Source organism: Typopeltis vanoorti, chromosome 26, assembly GCF_054136105.1.
Source record: "Typopeltis vanoorti isolate ZY-2024b chromosome 26, IOZ_Tvanoo_1.0, whole genome shotgun sequence".
Lineage (NCBI taxonomy): Eukaryota > Metazoa > Arthropoda > Arachnida > Uropygi > Thelyphonidae > Typopeltis > Typopeltis vanoorti.
The window spans coordinates 16,839,899-16,863,751 of NC_143574.1; the positions used below are offsets into that span (position 1 = coordinate 16,839,899).

The 23,853-nt window shown below is 33.8% G+C and overlaps 1 protein-coding gene across 1 annotated transcript in view; it reads left to right on the forward strand.

The window, feature by feature from the left end:
- The window catches only part of LOC150092364 (uncharacterized), a 295,890-nt gene that overhangs the window by 142,200 nt on the left and 129,837 nt on the right, over positions 1 to 23,853 (forward strand). The window contains exons 10-11 of the mRNA XM_090414851.1: positions 2,737 to 2,838; positions 16,315 to 16,552. Coding sequence (XP_090270977.1) covers positions 2,737 to 2,838; positions 16,315 to 16,552 — 340 coding nt within the window. The remainder of the gene's footprint in view (positions 1 to 2,736; positions 2,839 to 16,314; positions 16,553 to 23,853) is intronic.

Sequence of the window (23,853 nt, forward strand, 5' to 3'; positions counted from 1 at the left end):
CCATAGAAAACTTTCTTATGAAAGAAGTGGGGGAAATTTTTGGTGACATTAGAGGAAGGATATTAGACATTGGAGATTTAAAAAGCAGAGTAGAAAATAAATCCTAGACATACAAGAAATGTTTTGAGAAATTTGGAAGAAAAGTGCAAAGCCAATAATAATGGTAAGTACCTGCTAGATTTCTGTTTGGGACATGAACTAGTCATTGCTAACATGATGTTTCATGTTAGCATTGACTAGTTGTGCTCAGATTCGTTTGGAGAGAAGATTAAGGAAATTAGAAAAATTTTATTTACTGTGTTATGTTATTGATGATGCAACATTATTATTGATGATTATGAACACAGCAGAATAGGTAAGAAAAATGAATATCCTATTATTGTAAAAATAATTAGATATTTTTATATAAAGATTATATTAATCCTTTTATTAATCCTACTGGCTGTGCCATTGTTTAAATACAGGATTTTTATTTATTTTATTTAATCTCTTTTTCTAACAGTTATTTTTTTAATTCCGAGTGTACCTATATATGCACAAGGGTTCACTCCGATTGGTACAATGATCCCCTTTTTTACTATTTCTTTCAGAATCCAAATAATCACTGACTCAAGACCAAAATACAAAATAAACATGTTTAATAAAACAAAAACAATATATATACACTTCAAACAACTTCTACAAAACTATAACTAACTACAGAATTAATTGGATCCAAGGCCTTTTTTAAAAATAAACTTACACTTAAGACTAGACTAAACACTTTGTTTTCACAATGACAAAATGTTCATAGTCAGTTTCTCTCTCTGTCAAGGCCCTTTTCCAAAGATATATGACTTTATTCTTCATTTTTACAGGATCCTTTCTCATCACTTATGTAGGACACATTAATTCTTCCTAACTTAATTCTGTCTCATTTTAGAAGAAATAATAGTTAGATCCAGCGTCCTTAATACATATGAATATTCCTAATCAGAGTTTTCTCGAACATTCCTTTAGAACGTAAATAGCAATTTCTTCTTTTATTCATTAATGCTTATTGACAGTCTTTAATCATCCACTTTAAAAAATTCACAGTTCTACGATTCCCTTTTTGGAATCTACTACTAATCTTCCAATTAGCGTTTCCTTGAATATTCCTTTTAAAACATCTATAGCAATATTTTCTTTTATTTATCAATACTTATTCTACTTTGAAACTTCATAGTTCCACAATTCCTTTTTCGGAATATACTATTAATTTTCCTCCGACTGTCACATAAAAAACACAATTTCTTCCAAATCTAAATATCTGCCGGCTTGTGTTCTATTTTTCTCTCCGAACACTCTTCTTGTTTTCTCTCCGTTACTACAATACCGAACGCTTTCTGTGAGCTGTCAATCACACATCAAACTTCTCGGCGAGCATGCACTCCTTGGAAATGGCAAGCGAGAAACTAAATATAATGGCTGACACGTTATCTCCATTAGCGACAAGAGAATGTCTTCAAAAAACACAACTTAATATTTTAAACTACAATAAATTTTGTTTAACACAACTATTCAAATCCGGTAAGTATATAAATTTTTAACTGCTTTATACAGAATACTATACAGAAATAAAGTATACAGAAAACCTACCGCAACCGGAAGATTTTTATATGTCACTTCACGCCATCGCCCATTACAAAAGGTAGGCATGATTAAAACATTATGAGAAAGAGCATACAGGATGTCCAGCACATCAGTTAATAGGAATGAACTACCCTACCTGAGGCATAACCTAGCCATGGTTATGAATCCAAGACAATCAACAAAATTCTTAACACACCTCCTACAACTCTTAAACAAGATTTTAAGAATGCAATCACACTACCTTACATCACAAATGTTATAGATAGTGGCAAAGTTTCTTGTTAGTATAACATTAAAGTGACTTTTTTTACCATTGCATAAAATCTGCAGGTTCTTACATCCACTATAACCTTCACATCATCCTATAAAAAAAAACAGCCGTTTATGAAATTCAATGATTTTATGGTATTTGCTAGATAGGCTAAAGGCCTAGGAGAGACCTGCATGTCTGAACACATATGAGATATTCAAAAAAGAAGATAGCATAAATTTGGTGTGGCATCCCATTCAACTACCACAGGCCATTAAGTAGTTTGACAATAAACAAAAATGCCTTATATTGATCATAATTGTTTTACAAGAAAGTCTCTGAAATGCTGTCAATCCCCACAAAAATCAAGTCTTAATCCTACACCAAGTTTGGTCTGCTTTCAATAAAAATCTAGCTGCCACAGACCTAGGATATGATACGTGCGATGCTAACAGAACATGACAGCAGCAATTAGCATTATTCCAATTAACATTTTTATTCTGGTTATTTATTTCTATGTACAAATTGTGAAGTTCTGATAACATCTAATATGTGTAATTAATTATTTCTAGTCTTTTCTATGCAACTTTTGTTAATATTTCTGACAATATAAGTCTGATGACTTATGAAACTTGTAAGGTTATATTTTATTCAACTCATTAATTATCTTAAAACATGTGGTCTCAGTACTGGAAACTATCAACAGAACTGCTAAATTGCAGAAACTTATGTATTTGCATATCCATTTACTTCACTCTGTTACTGAGAAAAGCAGGAAGCCTTTAAGTACGCTCTCTTTGTTTCAAACTATATAGATATGAATAATATAATTTTAAAATAAAATTTTTACTAATTTATTTATTATTTTACAGGGTGTAAATTATTCTAGTCAGTTGTCTGATGGATTTTCTCCTGCTCTTTCAAATGAACTCCCTACCGTGGTTATTAGTGTGCATGAAAATCAGAGTATTTTTGTAAGTAATTTGAAATGATTTATATTGCTCTTTCTTTTGTTTCAAGAGTTGTATATAAAGTGAAAAACTTTATGTAAAGAAATATTTTCAAAAAATGCTCATAATTTACAAGCTATCAGATTTATTTTTCCTAACACATACTTGAATGGTAAGGACTGCCCATTTATAAAACAACAGTTGTTAACTCCGTGTATAAAATCTCAAGAAGGATAATGACATATAAGAGATTTACTTATATTCTTCTTCAATATTCCATGCTCTTTGTGAAATACTGATTTGGAATACACATCCTTTGTGGAATTCTTTGTCAGTATTCACATCCCAATATCATCTCACTTGCGTGGTGCAGTACTCTCCACTGTTTTATCTCTTTGGAATCCTGGAGACCAGATTTGAGTTTAGAAGTCTTATGATTGCTGCACTCAGATCTGGTTTCTAGGATTCCAAATAGTATATAAGAATACAGTGGAGAAGGTACTGAATCAGGTAGCTGAGGTATTGCGGCTTGGAATTGGTTATGACAGATTAATAGAATGAAAGTGAATGAAATAGTGAGACCATTGCTCTTCTTATCAATGTTATTCAATAGGTGTTACAGAATCATATCCAGATTTAGCTGGACATCTATAACCATCCTGGCCAGTTGAGGTTAAGGGGACACAAGCTCTAAATGAATTCTGATAAATAGGCATAAAATAGGTGAGATAATAGAAACATGCAAGCTGATAAATGAACTATGGAGTGGAAGTGAGTGAAATTTTTTGGTGTGGTAGGAAAGAAAATAACAAATAACGACAATACCTAGAATTGAGTTAATGTGAGCTTGCAGTGTAATTGCCAAATTTATGCCATGACAAATAGGAGCACATCACATGTGAATAAATTTGCTTTGCTTACATCTGCTTTTTAAGTAGATGTAAGTGGTAACAGGAAAATTCATCAAAAAGCGAATTCATCGAAAGACAATTCGTGGAAAATGCAATTCATCGAAAAACAATTCACCGAAAATTTTAAATTTTCGATAATGTTATGGTAAAAGTAATCCATTTAGAACAAAAATCGAACCATGCAGACAGCTTCTTGTACCAACAACTTCTACTAAGTCATTTAAGTCAGAGTTATTATAATACATAATTTGGACACATTATTTCTTTGTCGCCTCGAATATAGCTGAACTGAAAACTGGAACGACCGTTCGAAATTTTCTTGTAAAAGTTTCAAACAGCAAATCTGAATATAATTCATCCCATAATGATTACTGTATTGAAGTCGCATATTACTACTAGCAACAATAATAATAACGAAGCCCGCATAGTTCAGTCGGTAAAAATGAAGCCGTTTAGTTAGAAAGACCTGGATAGTTGGATCCCATTTACGCATAATTTTCTTCGTTCCTGTTCTGCTAAAGGTAAGTTAGCAGGCATAATATAGATACGGCTAGGCTTTTCTTCTGGAAACAGGCAAATCAGTCTCATGAACAGACATGAAACAGTTATTGGACAAGAAAGACAATAAGAAACCATGTTGTTCTGTAATTTTTCCCTATTAAAGTATCATTGCTATCTCACTCTGCACGGTTCAGTTTTTGTTCTAAATGGATCAATTTTCTCATAACATTTTCGAAAATTTAAAATTTTCGGTGAATTGTTTTTTTCGATGAATTGCTTTTTCGATGAACTCTCCGGATACCGATGTAAGTAAAGTGAGCCTTCCTCAATGAATTTTTGGATTCCTTAGAGGTTCCCACCATTGAATAATGATATGCATGAAATTTCAACGTAAGGTTCTCCTTTTCAGTAGTGAAACATATTCACTACTGTATACACACATGCCAACTCTTAGCCACACCCACAACACTGTATAATATGTTCCAACCTTTATGGATGGATTCACATTAAAAAAAAATCTAGTTTATTAGACACATATCTTATAGCAGGCATTATCCCCTTCATCTTCAAAACAGCTTTGACTTGTCGGAACAGATTCCATAAGGAATGCTGGATCCATGCAGACTTAATCAGATCCTGCATCTCACTAAATTGGACTGTAATTTATTCCCGTTGTCAACATTTTATTTCACTCTGTCCCACAGATGCTCAGTTGAGTCAAGATCTGGTGACCAAGCCTGTTATGCCTGGAACCCCATGCTAAAATGATTTTTGCTTATTGTGTGTCACATTATCCAGCTAAAATCAGCTGTTATCATATAGATAAATTATAGATATTAAATGGTCCATAGATTGGCTGTTTTCAGTGGGAAATAACTGGACTGAGATTTTGTCAGGCCAAGCAAACTTTTATTTTACCCTCACTCTTCGAGTAGTACAGGTAGTTCTCACTTTATGAATTTTTTGGATTGGAATTTTTATTTTAAATTGTGCATGGCGAAGGCGATTAGGGGCATGTATGGGTAATTATGCAGTATGTAATGACTTAATGATCAGTTAGAGCCTCAGTACTCAGCCTTGGTGACACGAGTGTGTTATTCGTAGTTTTCTTCAATTACACATGATTTTTTTATTTTTTTTTATTTTTAACTATAACCCTTTCACTTTTCCAACAATGTCAAAAAGAAGCAACAGTACAAAACCAGAAAATGAGCAAAAGAAACAAAGAAAAACAATTACGTTAGAGAAAAAATATGAAATTATTACCAGCCATCAAGTGGGTAGCACTGTTAAAGCTCTTTCTGAGAAATTTTCTCTTGCTGCTTTTACAGTTTGCACCAGTTTAAAGGATAAAGAAAATATTTGAAAGAAGTAAAAAATGCACAATCTATGCAGACTACATGGTTTCATAATAAAGAAACAAGCAGTATAATTCCTCATATGGAAAAACTGTTAAGCGACCAAACACAATGATTAAACATGCCTATTGCCTACGTAGTGATGAGGGCATAAATTTTGTCCTCACTTTAATGATAATTTTGAAGTCTTTGAAGACCCAACAAAGATTGTGAATTCTGAAATTCAAGTGATCTTTGATATGGCTAACAGTTGCAAATGGAAGTTTTAGAAGGTGATGTTAATGAGCTGCTTCAATCTCACACTATGGAACTCTCATCCAATGATCTCCTTGGATTAGAGAAACAAGAAAGAAATGAAAAAGAAAAAGACAAAGAAGATAACAAATATGAAGCTCCTACTCAGTTTTTCACTTTAAAAGGCCTAGAAGAAGGATTTAAACTTCTCGAAAAAGCTCAAGCAATCTTTGAATCACAAGATTCAGACTTTGAACGATTTAGTAAATTTTCCTGCGAAATGAATAATGCTTCTGCTTGTTACTGAGCTATTTTTAAACTAAAAGAAGTGAAACTCGACAAAGACACTCAAGGCTTTCTTTAAAAAAAAAGATGCACCAAAGCTTCCTAATATATCTCCTACTACCTCGATGGCTGCCAATTCACCTAGTGACATAGAAATGAGCTAATTTTTTTTTTTCAAATAATCTTTTTTAATTTAAAATTTTTCTTATTTTATTTTTTAAATATGTAAATCTTTGTCCAGTAAAGTCTTTTCTTATCATTTAATATTCATTTTATATTTTATATTCCTTCTTACAAACGTAACTCTTGCTCATAGCATTATTTCTAAGGCAAATAAACTCCCACTTTAAGATTTCTCGATTTACAAACGGTTGCCAGGAACCAATTAATTTGTAACGGCTGGAACTACCTGTATGCTGCATCATTGATTCTGTGCTCACTGTACTCATAACTGCTTGTCTTTATTTGACAGGAGTGGAGCTCTAGGTCTGCTTCTATATTTCTGTCTGTGATGGGCCTGATACATTGTGAAGTTCCTTTGAAGACAATTGCTGTATTGTGCTGCCTTTGTTTCCGATGTGGCTGAACATTTTCTGCATGTTAAACGATTCTCAGTGTGCTCTAGGATGTTGCATATGAATACTCCAGCAAGTCACCAGTTTTTTTGATACTTGCATTAATACTGACTAATATAATCTTTAACCTAGAAGTTACATCAATCGAATACTTATCCCATTACTGCACATTTTTTGTCGACATGCTGCCATTTAAATGATTTCTTTTCCCATTATGAGGAACAGATTAAAAATACCTGTCTCATTCACAAAGTGGTGGATTCCATAGATGATGGAAAGAGTGAAGGCAAAAAAAGATACCTATTCTGGTCATGTGTTATTTGGAAAAAGTTCTGCATTGGGTCATGGAAGTTTTTTATCTAGATTATTTTATCCCATTTGTTTATAGTTGTGCATTCTTACTAAATCATTTGTTTTTTATTCTTTCATATTTTGTTTATTAACTATTTTTCTTAATGTTTTCATTTTAATGTTGTATTTATCTGTTATATTTTTGAAGTTTTTATTCTTGTTTTATACATAAGTTATTATTGGTCATTCTACTGATTTATACAGAATTCTTACCTTGGTTTCATTTATCAGATCGTTGAATTTAAACATCCTCTTTTATCACCCTTTAGATATTGTTCTTTTACTGTAAACTGTGTATTTAAATTTCATTTCATTTACTGTAAACTAGAAATTTAAATTTCTTTGCTTGTCCCAGTATTTTACCATTTAGTTCCAGTTTAAATCTAATTCATTCTTTTGCAATTACTATTTTCCCCCATCTGATATTTCATATTAAAACTGCTGCATATCTGTTGAATTTAAATAATTGCCTTTTGAGGTCATCTTTGTTTCTTGCATGTTGTACTTTACTACATCATCTGCTTATCCAACCTAATTATTTGTTTTATTGTTATTATTATTACATGACACCTCCAGGGAGTCCAAAGACTCGTCAAGGGAGGGCACTTACTCTACAACTCTCTGTCTCCACTGCTCAATCCGCTAACTACAACGTTTTTTTTTCATTTAATTTCTCTTTCTTAAATCCTGTTATTTCATCTATAATCATGTTAAACAAAAATAGACTTGAATCATATTGTCTGATCATTATTGGGATTTTCAGGTTATGTGTATTGTGATATTTTATTGTACATTCATTTTTTTTGTTTATATCTTTGATCATTTTGATAATTTGTGATGGTAAATTTCTTGATGCTAGTACCTTCAAAACATCCATAAATCAAAATGCAGTTGTGCAGAAGGAATGATGTAGAGTTTGTGGACCTATGGCCTGAATTTGATGGAAAGAAGGAAGAAAGAAGGACCAGTTTACAACTATTCAAGGTAATGGTGTTTTCTTGATATCATAGGTAGAGGAAAAACCTATCAGTGGATTAAAGAATAATCAGCAAAATTTATATAAGAATGAATATCTAACAAGAAGAAATAGATCAACTATAATAGATTATGGAAAAGAAAAAAAAATGTAGTATACGAAACTGAAATCTATGAACAACAGAAAAAGAAAAAAAAAATGTATCAACAATACCACATTGAAATTTCTCAGTAACCTATTACGCAGCTGCTTGAACTTTTTTTTTTAAAGAATAGAGGAGATGAATGAGTTGATCTCATTTTTTATACACCTACCCACACACATGAAAGGTTGTAAGATCTATAGCATATCAGTGCCATGTGTAGGCAAAAAAGTTTATCGGGGATGGGATATGAACCCATTGTGGATCAGAATTGAGCATTTCACAGACCAATTACAGTGTCATGGTTTTTTAATCCTCAAAACTTGAGTTTATCATCCTGCAAGATAGACAAACTAGCCAGAAGAAACATGAAATTGACAGCCATACAGACTACATATTAGATTAAGTTTCTATGATGCCATTTAGCCATGACAAGCTATCGAGTTCTAACATATTGAAGAAAACAATGGCCTGTTTCAGTGAAGCAACTTAGTTTTTCTGACCTAATTTAGGTAACGATGAGGTGGTTTAATCCTGTCTCCATAATAATAATAATTATCATTATTATTATGTGGGAATCTCCATGGAATTGGGAAGCTCAATGGTAGGAGGTACACACTAGTCATCATTCCCACCATTCATATTATAACTTTCTTTAATTTCATTATCATCAGAGCATTCACAACCACCTCTTCAATTCATTCTGGTCATTCACCACTCCATGCAGGAAATCTAGTCTTCAAAGTTTACTAACCACACATTCCACAACAAGATAAATACCAGATCGACATAATAGGGGTGACTGAAACAAAAAAGACAAAAACTGGTGAGATCTTTCTGAGCAATAAATACAAAATATTATATTCAGGCAATGACAATAAAGGAAAAGAAGGAGTAGCCATAGTATTCAACACAAAATATGAGGCTAATCTTGAAGGGCAGGCAGTCTCAAGTAGAGTGATGTGGGTAATGAGAATGGGGAACTGGACAAAGAGACTTATTTATGCCTATGGTCCCACAGAAGGTTCTACTAAGGTAAAAGTGGAGGAATTTTTTGATGCTTTAGAAAAAGCAACTGACACAATGAAAAAGGAAAAGTTGGTCCTTGTTGGGGATCTGAATAGCAGAGTAGGAAATGATTATTATTATTATTATTACGGGTATCTCCATGGAGTCAGTAGACTCATCGTGGGAGACCCAAACTAGCAAAACAATATCTGTCATATCTCTTCTTGAATTCATTTACAGATGAAGAGCTCACAACAAAGTCAGGCAATGATTGTCAGACATACAAAAATATTTTGGGAAAATTTGGAGAAAAGAGCAAAGCTAATAATAATGGCAAATATCTGTTGGATTTCTGCTCAGGACATGGACTGGTTATTACTAACACCACGTTCCAACATAAAAATTTGCACAAATTCACATGAAGAGAAGATGCTAGGAATAAGAAAAGTCTCATTGACTATGTTATTGTTGATAGTGATGTTTTCTCCGTGGTGCAGGACACCAGTGTACAGAGGATTTGAAATTGGAAGTGATCACTATTTAGTCTTGAGCAGGATAAAATTGAATTTCATATTGAAAAAGAATAACATGTAAGAAAGTTTTAAAGTGAATAAAAGTTGAGCAGCTCTCAGATGTGAATTGTAGACTAAAATACACAAAGATTATTGAAGAAAAAATGAAAGAGTTTGAGAACAGGAATCAAACCTTGGAGATTCAGTGGCAAGCCTTGAAGAAAGCCCTGACTGACTCAGCTAGAGAGGCATGTGGTGAAGTTCTCTGCAAGGATAGAAAAATTAGAACTCCATGGTGGACACAGGAAGTTAAAGAGACAGTGAAGGAAAAGAAGAAAGCATATCAAAAGTTCCTGACAAATAAGTCAGCTTGTGCTCTTAGAGAATACAGAGACAAATGTAAGAAAGCTAAACACTGTAAAACTAGCTAAACAAAAGTCATCGGAGGACTTTGGCAAGAACATAGAAAATAAATATCAAGAGGTGTTAAGATATTCTGGAGGTTGTTGAAGAAGCTTAGAAATTGAGGAAAGAGTGCTGTAAAAGGAGTTAGAGATGATAAAGGTGACATGAAAACAGAAGAAAAAGATATACTTGAAGTATGGAGTAATTATTTCGAAAAACTGCTAAATGAAACAAGCAGTGATAGCACAGTTTTAAAAAACACTCAACAGGCATACAGTCATGAATACATACCCATACGTGAAGTAGAAAAAGCCATCAAAGGTTTGAAATGGGGAAAGGCAGCAGGAGTAGATGATATTAGACCAGAAATGCTGAAGTATGGTGGTATAAAAGTCTTACAATGGCTGCACTGCATAGTTCAGAAAGCCTGGACAGAGGGACGAATTCCCGATGATTAGAGTAGAGCTCTCATAGTACCCATATATAAAAAGGGAAATAAAACTGAATGTGAGAATTACAGAGGTATTTCCCTACTGAGTGTTCCTGGCAAGATCTATGCAAGTATACATGAGAAACGGTCGAGAAGAATTGTGGAAGAAAAGCTTGGTGAAGAACAAGCTGGATTCAGGCCAAATAGAGGCTGTCAGGATCAGGTATTTATTTTACGACAAATAGTCGAGAAAGCATATGAATATAACAAAGATCTGTATTTAAGTTTTGTCGATTTGGAAAAGGCATATGACAAGGTGCCAAGAGAGAAGCTATTCAATACTCTACAGTTATATGGTGTCAATGGGGCATTATATCAAGCAATACTTAGTCTGTATTTGAGTTATAAGTTGGTAGTTAGAATTGAAGGATGTACAGGAAGATGGTTTAATGTTAAATCTGGTGTAAGACAAGGATGTACATTATCCCCTCTGTTATTCATTATCTATATGGATCACATTATGAAGGAATGTGGTATTAAACCTGATATCAAAATTGGAGATGTTAATGTCAGCTCTTTGCTTTATGCGGATGATGTTATACTTCTAAATAAATCCGCTACAAGTCTGCAAGATTCTCTGACTAAATTGAATAGCTGTTGTAATAGATATGGTATGAAGGTCAGCAATAAAAAGACAAAAACAATGAAAATAGGCAGAATCATTGAAAATGTCAACTGTGTTGTGAATGGAGAACCTGTGGAACAAGTAAAACATTTCAGCTACTTCTGCACGATTTTTAGTGAAGATGGTAAATTAAATATAGAAATAGACAACAGAATCAAAAAAGCTGGTATGGTAGGAAGTCAATTGAATAAATTGATTTGGAATAAGAGAGAAATTAGTCACAACACAAAATTAGCTGTATACAAGACATTGTTCAAACCAGTTTTAACTTATGGACAAAGACTAAAGACCGCAGATATGAGAGTCCTGAGAAAGATTAGAGGCGTGAACAGATGGCATCAATGGCAATATCATATTAAAAACGAGGATATTAAGAAAGGACTTGACATTGTCAGCATCCAGGAATGTGTTAGTAGAGCTAATCTCAGGTGGTATGGTCACTTAAAGAGAATGGGCGAGGAAAGATTAGCAGAACAAGTGTTCTCTGCCAGGTTGGCAGGAATACGACCCAGAGGAAGACAAGATATAGGTCGATTGATATGGTACAATGTGCCTTAGACAATAGAAATATAAGATCTGATAATGATAATATTGCAGTCTTGATAAGTAATAGGCTGATTTGGAGGAAAATTGTAGATAGGAAGTTAGTAATGATGTAAATTTTTCATGTAGTACTATCATATCCTGTACACCCCTTGAGGGTACATGTCAGGAATTTGATGATGATGACGTTCCACAACTTCCAGGGATGAGCTCTTTACTCTCCCTACTTATCACTTATTGAAAAATCTTTTGTGTTGATCTTATAGAACTCCTTTAGTAACTTATAAGTTTCTACCATATCATCTCTGTTCTGTTAACTAACCCACACATGCATAAACATTTAATCTATATTTTCAAGGACATTCTACAGAACAAATCTGCACAGTGCTGTTAAGTTGTGGCTGTATCGTAGTCTTATAAAGAGGAATAATAACTTCTTTATCTCTACTCAACAATGTGTTCTTCAATATACAAGGAATCCTTTGAGCTGTTTTTGTCAACTTTTGCAGTATATCCTCTGAACTTCGGTTGAATGTCCACCATCACTTCCAAATCCCTTGCTTCATTAATTTCCTGCAGTCGACCTTCAGTGCAATACACAGTTGGTAATCTTTTCATCCCAAAGTGCATAACCTAACCCTTTGCACCTTTAAACTGAAAACCACTATCTTTTGTCCACACTGCCAATTTATTTAAGTCATCCTGCAGAACTCTTTATCTTTATTACCTATTGCTATCTTTAGTTTGCATAATCAACAACAGCTTGGTATCAGATGTTTGCTGTATTTGGGGGGGGGGGATATCCAGAAGAAGATGGGCTTTCCATGATGGAAGTTCTAAATGATAATAATGAGACATTTCTGTATGAAACAACAAAAACAAATCAAACCATTTAGAGAAATAATGGATCAAAGAAAAAGGCAGGTACATGGAATCATTAGAGATTTTACAAAAATGAACAACAGGAAGAGAGAAAATTAATTAAAATTAGTATAATTTTTGGTGCAAGATAGGATGGATAATTAGAATAGCCAATTAAAAAATAGCTCCATGCATTTGTCCATTTGATTCAGTTGTTCTTTTGGAGAGCATGATCTGACATCTAGATTTGTTGTAGTGATTTTAATAAATTTTTTTGTGTTCTTTTTTACAAATCTGATTGCCACCATATGTTATTTGTTTTCAAAGTATAGCAACTTATGTATGCAAACATTTTGTACTCTGTCAGTAAATCCCAGTAGAGATACATAAGTACTGTATATTAGCTTTTTTAGTAATGGAGCATGGTTTATAGATTGCAGATAGTTTATAAATAGTTTTCAGAACTTTTTTTGAAAGCTTCAGACAGCCTTTCAGAAAAAAAGTTCTGAAAAACAAAAAAAAAAAAATTGTATATGCCAAAGGTATGTCTGAAAAAAAAAATAGACATAATTTTAAAAAAGTTTTTTTTATTTTATTTTATTTTTTTTTAAAGCACATCTTTTGGCATATGGAATAAAGTGTTCTAATGCAGGAAAGTCTCTCATGACCTTGATCCTCTGCTTAAAGAATGCTGACAATTCCAAACATTTGGTAGAGCAATTGAAGGAATCTGACAGGCAGAATGTGATAAATCATTTAAAAGGTGCAGGGGAAAAACAACTTTAGTCCATGATATTGATTTCCGAAAAAAACGTAATTAAATTTTGCTTGTTGTCAAAATGCAAAGTAAACATAGCATAACAAAATAAAAAAACGATAGATATGGTTTACATTCATGTATATTAAGCATAATTAATTTAAATAGTACTTAAAAAAATTACAAAAAACAAATGGCAAATAATGGCCTGAAGGCCATTATTTGCCATTTACCTTGTACCCTTCGTTTGTTACAAACAATTCCAAACTGCCAATATGTTTTATGTAACACTTCTATGTTTAATTAAGTTGTATTATAGTATGTGATAAAAATTGATAAAAATTACTATTTTCTTACAAGGTAATAATTTCAAGAATAATAACCATGAAATAAAATGGTATATTTTTTATTAAAAATATGGCATTTTAGTTTATAAATAGCAAATCACTATTTATTGAATAGAATATTGTGAGTATTGAAATGTAACGTCTTTTTGGATGTTATCCTTCCAACATTGCTGTGATCTTTCTCTAGGCTGCTCTCTGTCAGGCTTCATCTCAAAAGCTTATTTAGCTATTCTTTCCTCTCTCCCTTTCTTTCCACATGTCCAAGCCATTTCAGTCTCCAAACTCTGATTTCATCAGTTAGTAATGATATTCTTTAGAGTTGATATAGTTTTTTTTTTTTTTTTTTTTTTTGTCTTCTCCATTCACTTTTGTTATTTCTTCAGGTCCAAAGACTTGTAAGGATTTTATTTTCAAAGATCTACAAGGCTTTTGTATTTTGGTAATCATCGTCTTGTATATTTCTATTTTAACTTGGCTTGTAATAATTTTAGAAGATAATAAATGATGTAGTGAATAATAAGATCTGTTGGAAGTATATATTCTAGCTTGTATTTCATCCTTGTATTTTCAATACTTTATTATCTTGAGTAATCAATGTTCAAAGATATTTCAAGGAAGTATATTTTTAAATTTCTAGTTATCAATAACAAAAGTGGTCATTTTCACATTAGTTGTTATTTCTGCTTGCTTCTAAATATTTGATTTTATCCTGATTGATTTTATTGTAGTTTTTCAGCAGCAGTTTTGAGTTTTGTGAATATTATTCACGAGGCAGTTAATTCCAAAGTGAATGTAATGTCTTTAGCATTTTCTCCAGCTATGCAAATATCTGTAGAACAGTAATAATCTGATATTACTGTTCTACTTCTTTTATCTTTTACAATTTTTCTAAAGCCAAATTAAATGGGATGGATGAAAGTGCATCTCCTTGATTAGTCCTATCTTTAATAGCAAAATGTTCACATCAATTTCTTAGCCATTACCATGTTTTGGTTTTCAGTAGTGTAAATTTTGATTAACTTTATTACCTTATGAGGTAATAAATTTATTGTATTTTGAGATATTCTAAAATGTATAAGTAAGATATAGACAGGCTGGCTGATTATATTTTCATTTTTATTCCTCTAAATTTTGTCTCACTAAAAAAATCTAGTTATAAATCTATTTCTTTGGAAATTTGTTTGTTATTCATATATCTTCTTCACTCTTCATTTTTGTTTCCTTTTTTTAAATATTGATATGATTAGTGATGCTTTATATTCATTCATAAACTGATATTAAAATTATCAGTTACTTCTAATAAATTCTGTAGTTAATTCACTTCCACCATATTTCATGAGTTTGCTGCTCTTCCATCAGTACCTGGTGTGTCTTAGTTGCTTTATACTTTCTTCTACAAGTTATCTGTTCAAAACTCTCAGCAGGTTCATCACAGTTCAGGAGTTGGTTAAGTACTGTCTCCTCCTGTTTGCTATTTCATCTTTATCTTTAGTAGCTAATGCTGTCCATTGCTATTGTTGATTATTGTCGAACTGTAGATTGGCTGTACCCCAGATCTCACACAATCATTGTATTACTACACCACTTGCATTGTGATCTGCAGCATGAATTGTTGGAACATCCATCCTATTCTCCAGATTTGGCTCCCTCTGACTTCTATCTCTTGACAAAACTAAAACTCTTCCTTGCTGGTCAACGTATTTCTTTGAATAAAGAGGTGATTGCTGCTGTAGAGGAATATTTTTCAGATCTTACTGAGAACCACTACAGGGACGGGATAATGGTGCTGAAGCATTGCTGGAATAAATGTATTAGTCTTAAGGGATATTATGTTGAAAAATAAAAATAATTTTGAAATTATAAATTCATCGTTAGGTCGAGAACTTTTCAGCCTACCCTCTTATATATTTTACTACTTTGAGTACTTTTTTTTTTTTTATAAATCAGATTATTTCTGACTGCTGAACTTTATTTACATTACTAACATTCAGAATTTTTCAGGTAAGAGGTCTAAATTATAAGTGAAAGGTGATAGAGAAATAGATTTCAGGTGAAAAATGATCAAGGATGCTATACATATTCAAAATGGAAGGTGTTTTATTTCAAAGAAAAAAAAAACTAGTAATGAAAGGTTTACAGATTTAAATTTTTTTTTTTTTTTTTGAAATAAAACACCTTCTGGGTTCATTATATATGATAATACCCCAGTTCACTAAAGGTCAAGATGATGATCTGTTATCCTGTTTCTAGTTTTAGATATTGTTCATTTCATATTGCAAAATTCTCACAAGAATAAACTTATGAATAAAATAGAAAAGGAAATTATTCAGCATCTTGTTATAAAATCAGTTCTTTGAAATATTCTTGACTGGATGAAATAATGAGCAAACCAAGTCCAGTCTTTAGGTTATGCATTTACTTTATATTGTATTATGCTTTGTTCATAAAGGCTTCTTTTTTTTTTTTTTTTTTTTTTTTTTTTCACATGTAAATTATTTGTACAAGCTGTGTGTTAATGTCTATTTCAAATCAATAGCAGCACTATTTGTTTTTAGTAGAACACCGCTATTATTATAATTAGCGTTTTTTTTTTTTTTTTTGTTTTTTTTGTTTTTTTAGGCCACTAAGTTGAGTGCAGAACTGACAAATATGGATTATGATGTGTGGTGTTCAACTGATGTACTGGAACCTTATACTGAAGATACATGTAGTACAAGTGATACCCATTCCTTTCCCTCAACTCCAGTAACAAGTATGCCAGAGAATTTCTTTCGTCCTCCCTCTTCATTATCTGCTAACTCAGATGACAACAACTACTCTAAAACTTTAAATTTTTCATATAGTGCTGACAAGGGATGTAAGTAAAATTTTGGTTAAATAAAAACTTGCATATGCAGAAGGAAAATTATGATGATAGGATTTTTTTTTCTTTCTTTCTTTTTTATGACACCATATTATGAATATATTTTTTAAATAATACAGGATGTACTAAATGTGTCTTTTGATGCTGAATTTGTAATTCACCTTTGTCCTAAGTGTACCGATAGTTTTTGAGTGATCAACATCATCATTAATTTCCTGATACATGCCTTCAAGGCAGTGTGTGAGATAATGTAACAGCACTCCGTGATTATGTTTATATTATTGCTAATCTTCTATCAACAATTTTCTGCCAAAATTAAAATACAAACTTATTTAATACTGACCAATTTACAAACAAACTTACATTATAGCCTACCAGTTTCGCCAGAAAACTGTCTGGCTTTTTCAAGGCGTTTATGGAAAGACATAAAAATTAGTAAATGCAAACTGAAAGGAACATAAAAAAACATCGTAAACCAACTAGTAGTTAAGGTTGCACGTTCGCGTGACAGAGAGGACTTATTGTTCTTATTCATTATCACACATGCATGTTTGTTGTAAACGTGTAATGTGATTGCTGGCTAGCTGTAGTTCAGATTGATTTAGAGAGAGGATCAGGTTTTTCCACAAACTGTTTAGATTTGCACCCTGATTTCTGTTGAGGTTTCCGCCGGTTATTAACACTATTGTGGCTTCCTTGAATAAACGATGTCTGTAGTCATCATCCAGATATGGCATGGAGCTGTTTTGCCACTCTATCATGTGGTTACACGTACAGAAATGATGTGCTAAGCCAGAAGAGATACTTCTGTTGTGGTTTACGTCACCAACATGTTCTTTTTGTCTGATTTCTAAACTCCCTGAAGTTTGTTTGATGTAGGCAAGATCACAGGAGCAAGGAATGAATGTAATATACTCCTGGATATTTGTAGAAAAGCACCTTATCTTTTGGGGATCCTAAAACTTGTCTGATGCTGGTGGTTGGTTTGAAGACCACTCTGATGTTGTAGGCTCTTAGTATTCTGGCTATTTGATAAGAAATTGACTTGATGAAAGGTATCACTACAGTAGAAACATGCTGACGGTGGGATTCTTCTTGTCTGGGGTTGTCACCTTATAGATATTTTTTGATGATGTTTTGAGAATATCCATTTTGTGATAATGTGTTGGCTATTAGTGAGAGTTCAGTCTGTGTATCCTCCTCTTCCGATATAAACTTTCTGGCCCTATATTTCAACATGTGGATAATGCTCAGTTTGTGTGTCTTGTGATGGTTTGAAGTGTAATGAAGATATCTTCTAGTATCTGTGGGCTTTCTGTAAATAGATAATTTGACACTATTTGATTGTTTCTTTATCAAGATGTCTAAAAAATGCAGTTGGTTGTTGTTTTCCACTTCCAGAATGAATTTTATCTTGTTATGTATTGAGTTGATTTTATCCACAAACGATTTTAGGTTTTCTAAGCTGTCTTGCCATATAATGAAGATATCGTCAACATATCGCCACCATGTAGATGGTCTAGGGGAGATTGTGGAGAGAATTTATTTTTCAAGTTTTTCCATGAAAAGTTCCATCTGTACAAGATGGTGATAGAAGGCTTCCCATTGCTAGGCCTTCTAATTGTTGGTATATGGTGTTGTTAACCTTGAAGAAATTAGATTGAAGGCAGCGTCTAAACATCTGTGTGATGTCCAGAGGAAAGAGATCTTGGATGATGTTTATTACCTCATCTGCTGGTACATTGGTGAAAAGGGATACAACATCTAGACTGGCTAGTATATCTGTTGGTGCAATCTTAATGGCTTGGAGTTTATTAAAAAAATGTTGACTATTCTTGATATAGGATTCTGTTGATCTTATTTTATTATTTAATAAGTTTGCAAGATGCTTTGCCAAAAGGTAGGTTGGTGATGATCTTCCATCAACGATTGGACAGAGAGGTATATCCTGTTTATGTATTTTAGGTGTCCCATATAGTCAAGGAAGCCACAATAGTGTTAATAACCGGCAGAAAAAACCTCAACAGAAATCTGGGTGCAATCCTAAACAGTTCGTGGAAAAACCTGATCCTCTCTCTAAATCAATCTGAACTACAGCTAGCCAGTAATCACATTTCTACTAACTTTTCCTAACCTTTCCTCTCATATTCAGTTTAAGTGATCAATACTACCTCAGGTTAACTCTGGTCACACACTCCTGAATGTTAATAATATCATTCTCCATAATATCCTTGTTTTTAATATGATTTTGCCATTAATGCTATCTGTCCACTCTCCTAACCTTTCTCAGAACTTTCGTATCTGTGGTTTCCTGTCGTTCATTAAGAATTATTTCTAATCCAGTTCTCAGATAAATAAGTCAGAATTGGTTTGAATGCTCTTGCATACAAATTGTTTAGCGTTTTGACTAATTCCTCTCATATTCCATATAAATTTATTCAGTTGACATCTTACTATAAACCAATTTTCCCAATTCTTGTCTATTTCCATATTTAATTTGCCATCTTCACTAAAAATTATGCCTAAATAGCTGAAATGTTTTACTTCTTCTACAGGTTCTCTATTTATGATGCAGATGATGTTGTTTCTGCCTAAATTTATTACAGCAGTTATTCAATTTAGTTAGGGAATCCTGAAAAATTATACTGGATTTATTTAGGAGTATAACATCATCTTAAGAAGATGATGTTATACTCCTAAATAAATCCAGTAATCAATAAATAAAGGTCTCCAATTTTGTTTATCAAGTTTAATGACACATTCTTTCATATTGTGATCCATATAGATGATGAATAGCAGTGGAGATAATGTGCACCCTTTTCTCACACCTGATTAATATCAAACTATCTTCCTATACCTCCTTCAATTCTAACTCAAATACAAACTGCCTTTCTTTTATAATACCTCATTTATTATTATTATTATGATTCAGGCCTCTGTGGAGTCAAAAGACTCATCGTGAGAGGCCCATCCTGGAAAACACAGTCTATCACCATTCCTTGAACTCATTGACTGTTCATACGCTCGCCACTCTATCAGGCAATTCATGTGTCCCACGGTTCAACCACCCTCCATGCAAAGAAACCACTCCTCGCCCTCTTGCTCACAGCTTCCTTTTGTAACTTCCAGGGTTGGCTCCTTGTCCTGGCTCCATCCCCCTGTTCCACCAAGTAAAATAAACTTTTGCGAGGTAGTTACAGTGTCAATCCTGTAACTACCTCTCAACAGTTTAAGAGTGTCAATCATATTACTTCTCCTTCTTCTATCTACAAACTCTGCAGTCCACATTCTCTCAGCCTGTTTTCATAACTAACATTGTACAGTCCTGATATCATCTTTGTTATCTGCCTCTGCACCCTTTCCACAGTTAATTTATTCCCTTCAAATCCTGGGGACCAAATTTGAGAACAATAGTCCAAGTGTGATCTGATCAGGACTTTATACAATGGAATGACAACTCTTTTATCTCTGCAGGTCAGTGCCCTCAGTAATGCAGCAATCCTCTGGGTTACCTTCACCACCTTTGCAATATATTTCCTGAACTTCAGGTTTCTATCAATTGTCATCCTCAGATTCCTTGCCTCCTCAACTTCCTCCAGTACAGTCCCTCCAATAGAGTATGCAACCTCCCATCAATGTATCCCAAACTTCAAGACTTTACATTTTGCTGCATTAAACTGAACCTCCAATTCATTTGCCCATCTGTCTAGTTTATTCAAATCCTCTTGCAGGACTACCACATTTGCATTATTACCAATAACCCTTCCCAGCTTCACATCATCTGCAAACAACTGAACATCCTCTCCCCCCCCCCCTGCAATCCGTTGACAATGTCATTGATATAAAGTTGAAACAATACAAGTCCCATTACCCTGTGAGACTCACTGGTAACCTTCTGCCTTCTTGATATTGTTCTTTCATACACAACTCTCTGATACCTATCAGTTAGCCAATCCTAACAGTTCACTAACCTGACATCTCAATCCATGTTCTGCAATTTAAATATCAGCTTATCATGTGGTACCCTGTCAAATGCCTTTATAAAATCCAAAAAAATGGCAGAATATGCCTTTCCCTCATCAACCACTCTTGTCACTTTGTTATAAAAGGCAATCATATTACTAAAGCAAGAGCACCTCTTTACAAATCCATGTTGACTCTCATATAACATTACCCTTATCTGCCATTCCCTCACAAATTTCTCCAAGATCTTAGCGCCTACTGATGAAACACAAACTGGTCTATAATTTGACACTTCCAGTCTGCTACTACCCTTATGCAATGTCAGTATCTTACTATCTTTCCACTCCTTAGGTACCTTTCTCTTGGCCAGACTTTCATTGAAAACTCTGGTCAATGGAGCTGTCAGTTCTTTAGCACATTTTCTCAAAACCCATGGCAAAATTCCATCCTGTCCCACTGCTTTATTGACATCCAGAGCTCAGTATTTGAAGCACACTCTCCTCTTCACTTCAAAACCTACTTCTCCAGGATGAAATACCCCAATAAAGTGTTCATTGAACAACTCCACTATGTCCTTTTGCATCAGTCACTCTATTCCCATTTTTATCCAATAATATCATTCTTCTACAATCATTTCTTCTCCTACTGACCACATAGCTAAAAAATTCCTTAGGAATTTCTTTGGATCTCAGGGTCAATCTCTTCTCATATTCCAGTTTTGCCCTCCTTACCATGTTAGTCAATCTCCTGGCCTGAGACTTATATTCTGCATCCATCTGCTCTCCACCCCTCTCCTTATATCTCTTCCATAAACTGTTTTTTACCTGCAGTTTTAGTTTGATATTGTTTGTCATCCACTTTACATCAAATTATGTTCTTTTCTTCACTGGTGGTATACAGCTTATAAATTTGCTGCTAATAAATATTCCTTCACAATATCCCAGCACTAATGATATCTCACCATTCCAATTTCTCTCTCCATGGAACTGCCCCAAGTTGATATCTAAAACTATTATAATCACCTGCCTTATAATTCCACATACATTCCTTTTCTTTGATACTCCTGCATGCATGTTCATCTTCCAAGTCAAAACCACATGGTCACTCTCTCCAACTGGGGACAGAGATGCCATCTTAGTTATATTCAACTCTTCTGATGCTATGACCATATCCAAAACTCTTGAACTTTGTGTTCCTTCTACTGCATGTTGCCTAAGACATTTGTCCCTCAACAATTCTAGAAATTCCATTCCCTTATTACTACATGTAGTTTCCTCTTCCCAATTTATACTGCTGTAGTTAAAATCATTCTTCTTGCACTTTTCAAGCTCAACTGCCTGAACTTCTAGTGATTCTCACTCTCTATGCTCCCTGGCTTGTAGCAACACTCCACTAAATATCCTGTCTGGCGCACCTCTACCTCACACCATAAGCTTTCAAAACTATTAGTGCCATTGCCCTCCAAATTCTCCGCTCTGAGAGGGCATAAGTTATCACTTATAATAAGCAGTACTCTACCACTGTGTTTTTCCTTCCTCTCCTGTCTAAAAATACTGTGCCATGCTAACAGGAATAGTATATCATCTTCCATCAAACACATCTCAGACATCCCAATAATCTTTGGATAGTTGGATGCTATCAGCACCACCAGTTCATCTCTTTTATTCTGGATACTTCTGGCATTAGTATAAAGAATAAAAATATCACTGTTTCTATACTTATCATTATCCTCTCCAGACTCCACTGGATTTAGCATTACTCAATGTATTTTTCCTTCTCCCAAGCAATTATTCCCACAAGAGGCCACCCCCCCTACTACCATCCACCTTGATAATTCTAGTTTCTGTGCATTGATACACTGACTTATTCAGAGAACAGCATTCTCTCCAGATGTCTTTGCCCTTCCTTATTCAAATTCAAGCTGCCTCTCACATACATTTACACCATATAACTGTAGCATTTTGAACAGGTTTTCTCTTGAAATCTTTTCATATGCCTTGACCAGATCTACAAAACTTAGATATGGATCCTTGTTGTTCCTGTGATTTCAGCTATGAGGTACTGTGAAAATGCCCAAAAGTTTGGGGAATTTGAATAGTGCTAATACAAATCAATTGCAGTACAATCCCCCACTATAAGAGGTGAGCAGCACCTGCTGTGAATCAGTAAGCCAACAGGTAGCAAGCTGAGGCCACATTCTTGGGGTGCATTTGTTTTTGTAACATTGTGTTTTAATGGTTTTGTAATCTTTTTCTCCAACTGAAATGGCAGAATTTAAGGAGCAAAGAATCTATATCAAATTTTGTTGCAACCTTAAAAAAAACAAAACAAAAAAAAAACAACAACCATGCTCCAGAAACCTACTGAATGCTTAAGGAAACATTTGGCTATAATGCTATGAGCCAAAGCAAAATTTTTAATGCTTCAAAGATGGACAAATGTCTTTTGATGACAATAAGCATTCTGGATGACCACTGACAAGCACAACACCAGAAACATTGCAAAAGTGCATGAGGCTATCCTTGCAAATCGTAGTCGATGATGTTTGTGAGATTGTGGGCCTGTTGTATAAGACTGTTCAAAATATTTTGTCGGATGTTTGAACATGAGACACATTGCTACAAAATTTGTGCTGAGACTGCTGAGTGATGATCAGAAAGAACATTGCATTGCTGTCTGCACAGAGCTCAAAGATCAAACTAGAGATAATCTCAACTTCATCTCAAAGGTCGTAACCTCTGACAATCAGGTTATGACCCTGAATCAAAACAGAAATTTTTGCAGTGGAAATTGCCAAATTCACTGCTGCCAAAAAAAAGCACATCAAGTTCACAGCATTGTCAAGTCAGTGTCGATATATATACATTTTTTTGACATCCAAGGCATTGCCCACCAAGAATTCCCTCCTCTCCTGGTCAAAATGTCAATGGAAAGTTTTACTTATTACTGTAGTTACTTTTACTATTTTTACTTATTACTGTAGTTTTACTTATACTGTCTCCACAGTGTGTTTTTCTTCCAGATTGCATGTTTCACCTCTTCAGTCATTGCCTCTGCCAGATAATTCCTGAGTAGAGACCAAGCAGCATTGATTTCCTTTCCATGCAATTTCTTATTCCATGATATCGTTGCAAGCTGCCTCCTGAGTTTGCCATAATCACCTTATAGTTCCACATATTGCACAGAAGCCCTGATATGGCTGGCCACTACCCAGGTGATCATTTCATGATCACTTTCACCAACTGGAGGATGATGTGCCACTTCATTTAGAACATCTTCTGATGAGATAATCAAATCCAAGACCCTAGATCCCTTAAAAACTCAAGAAATTC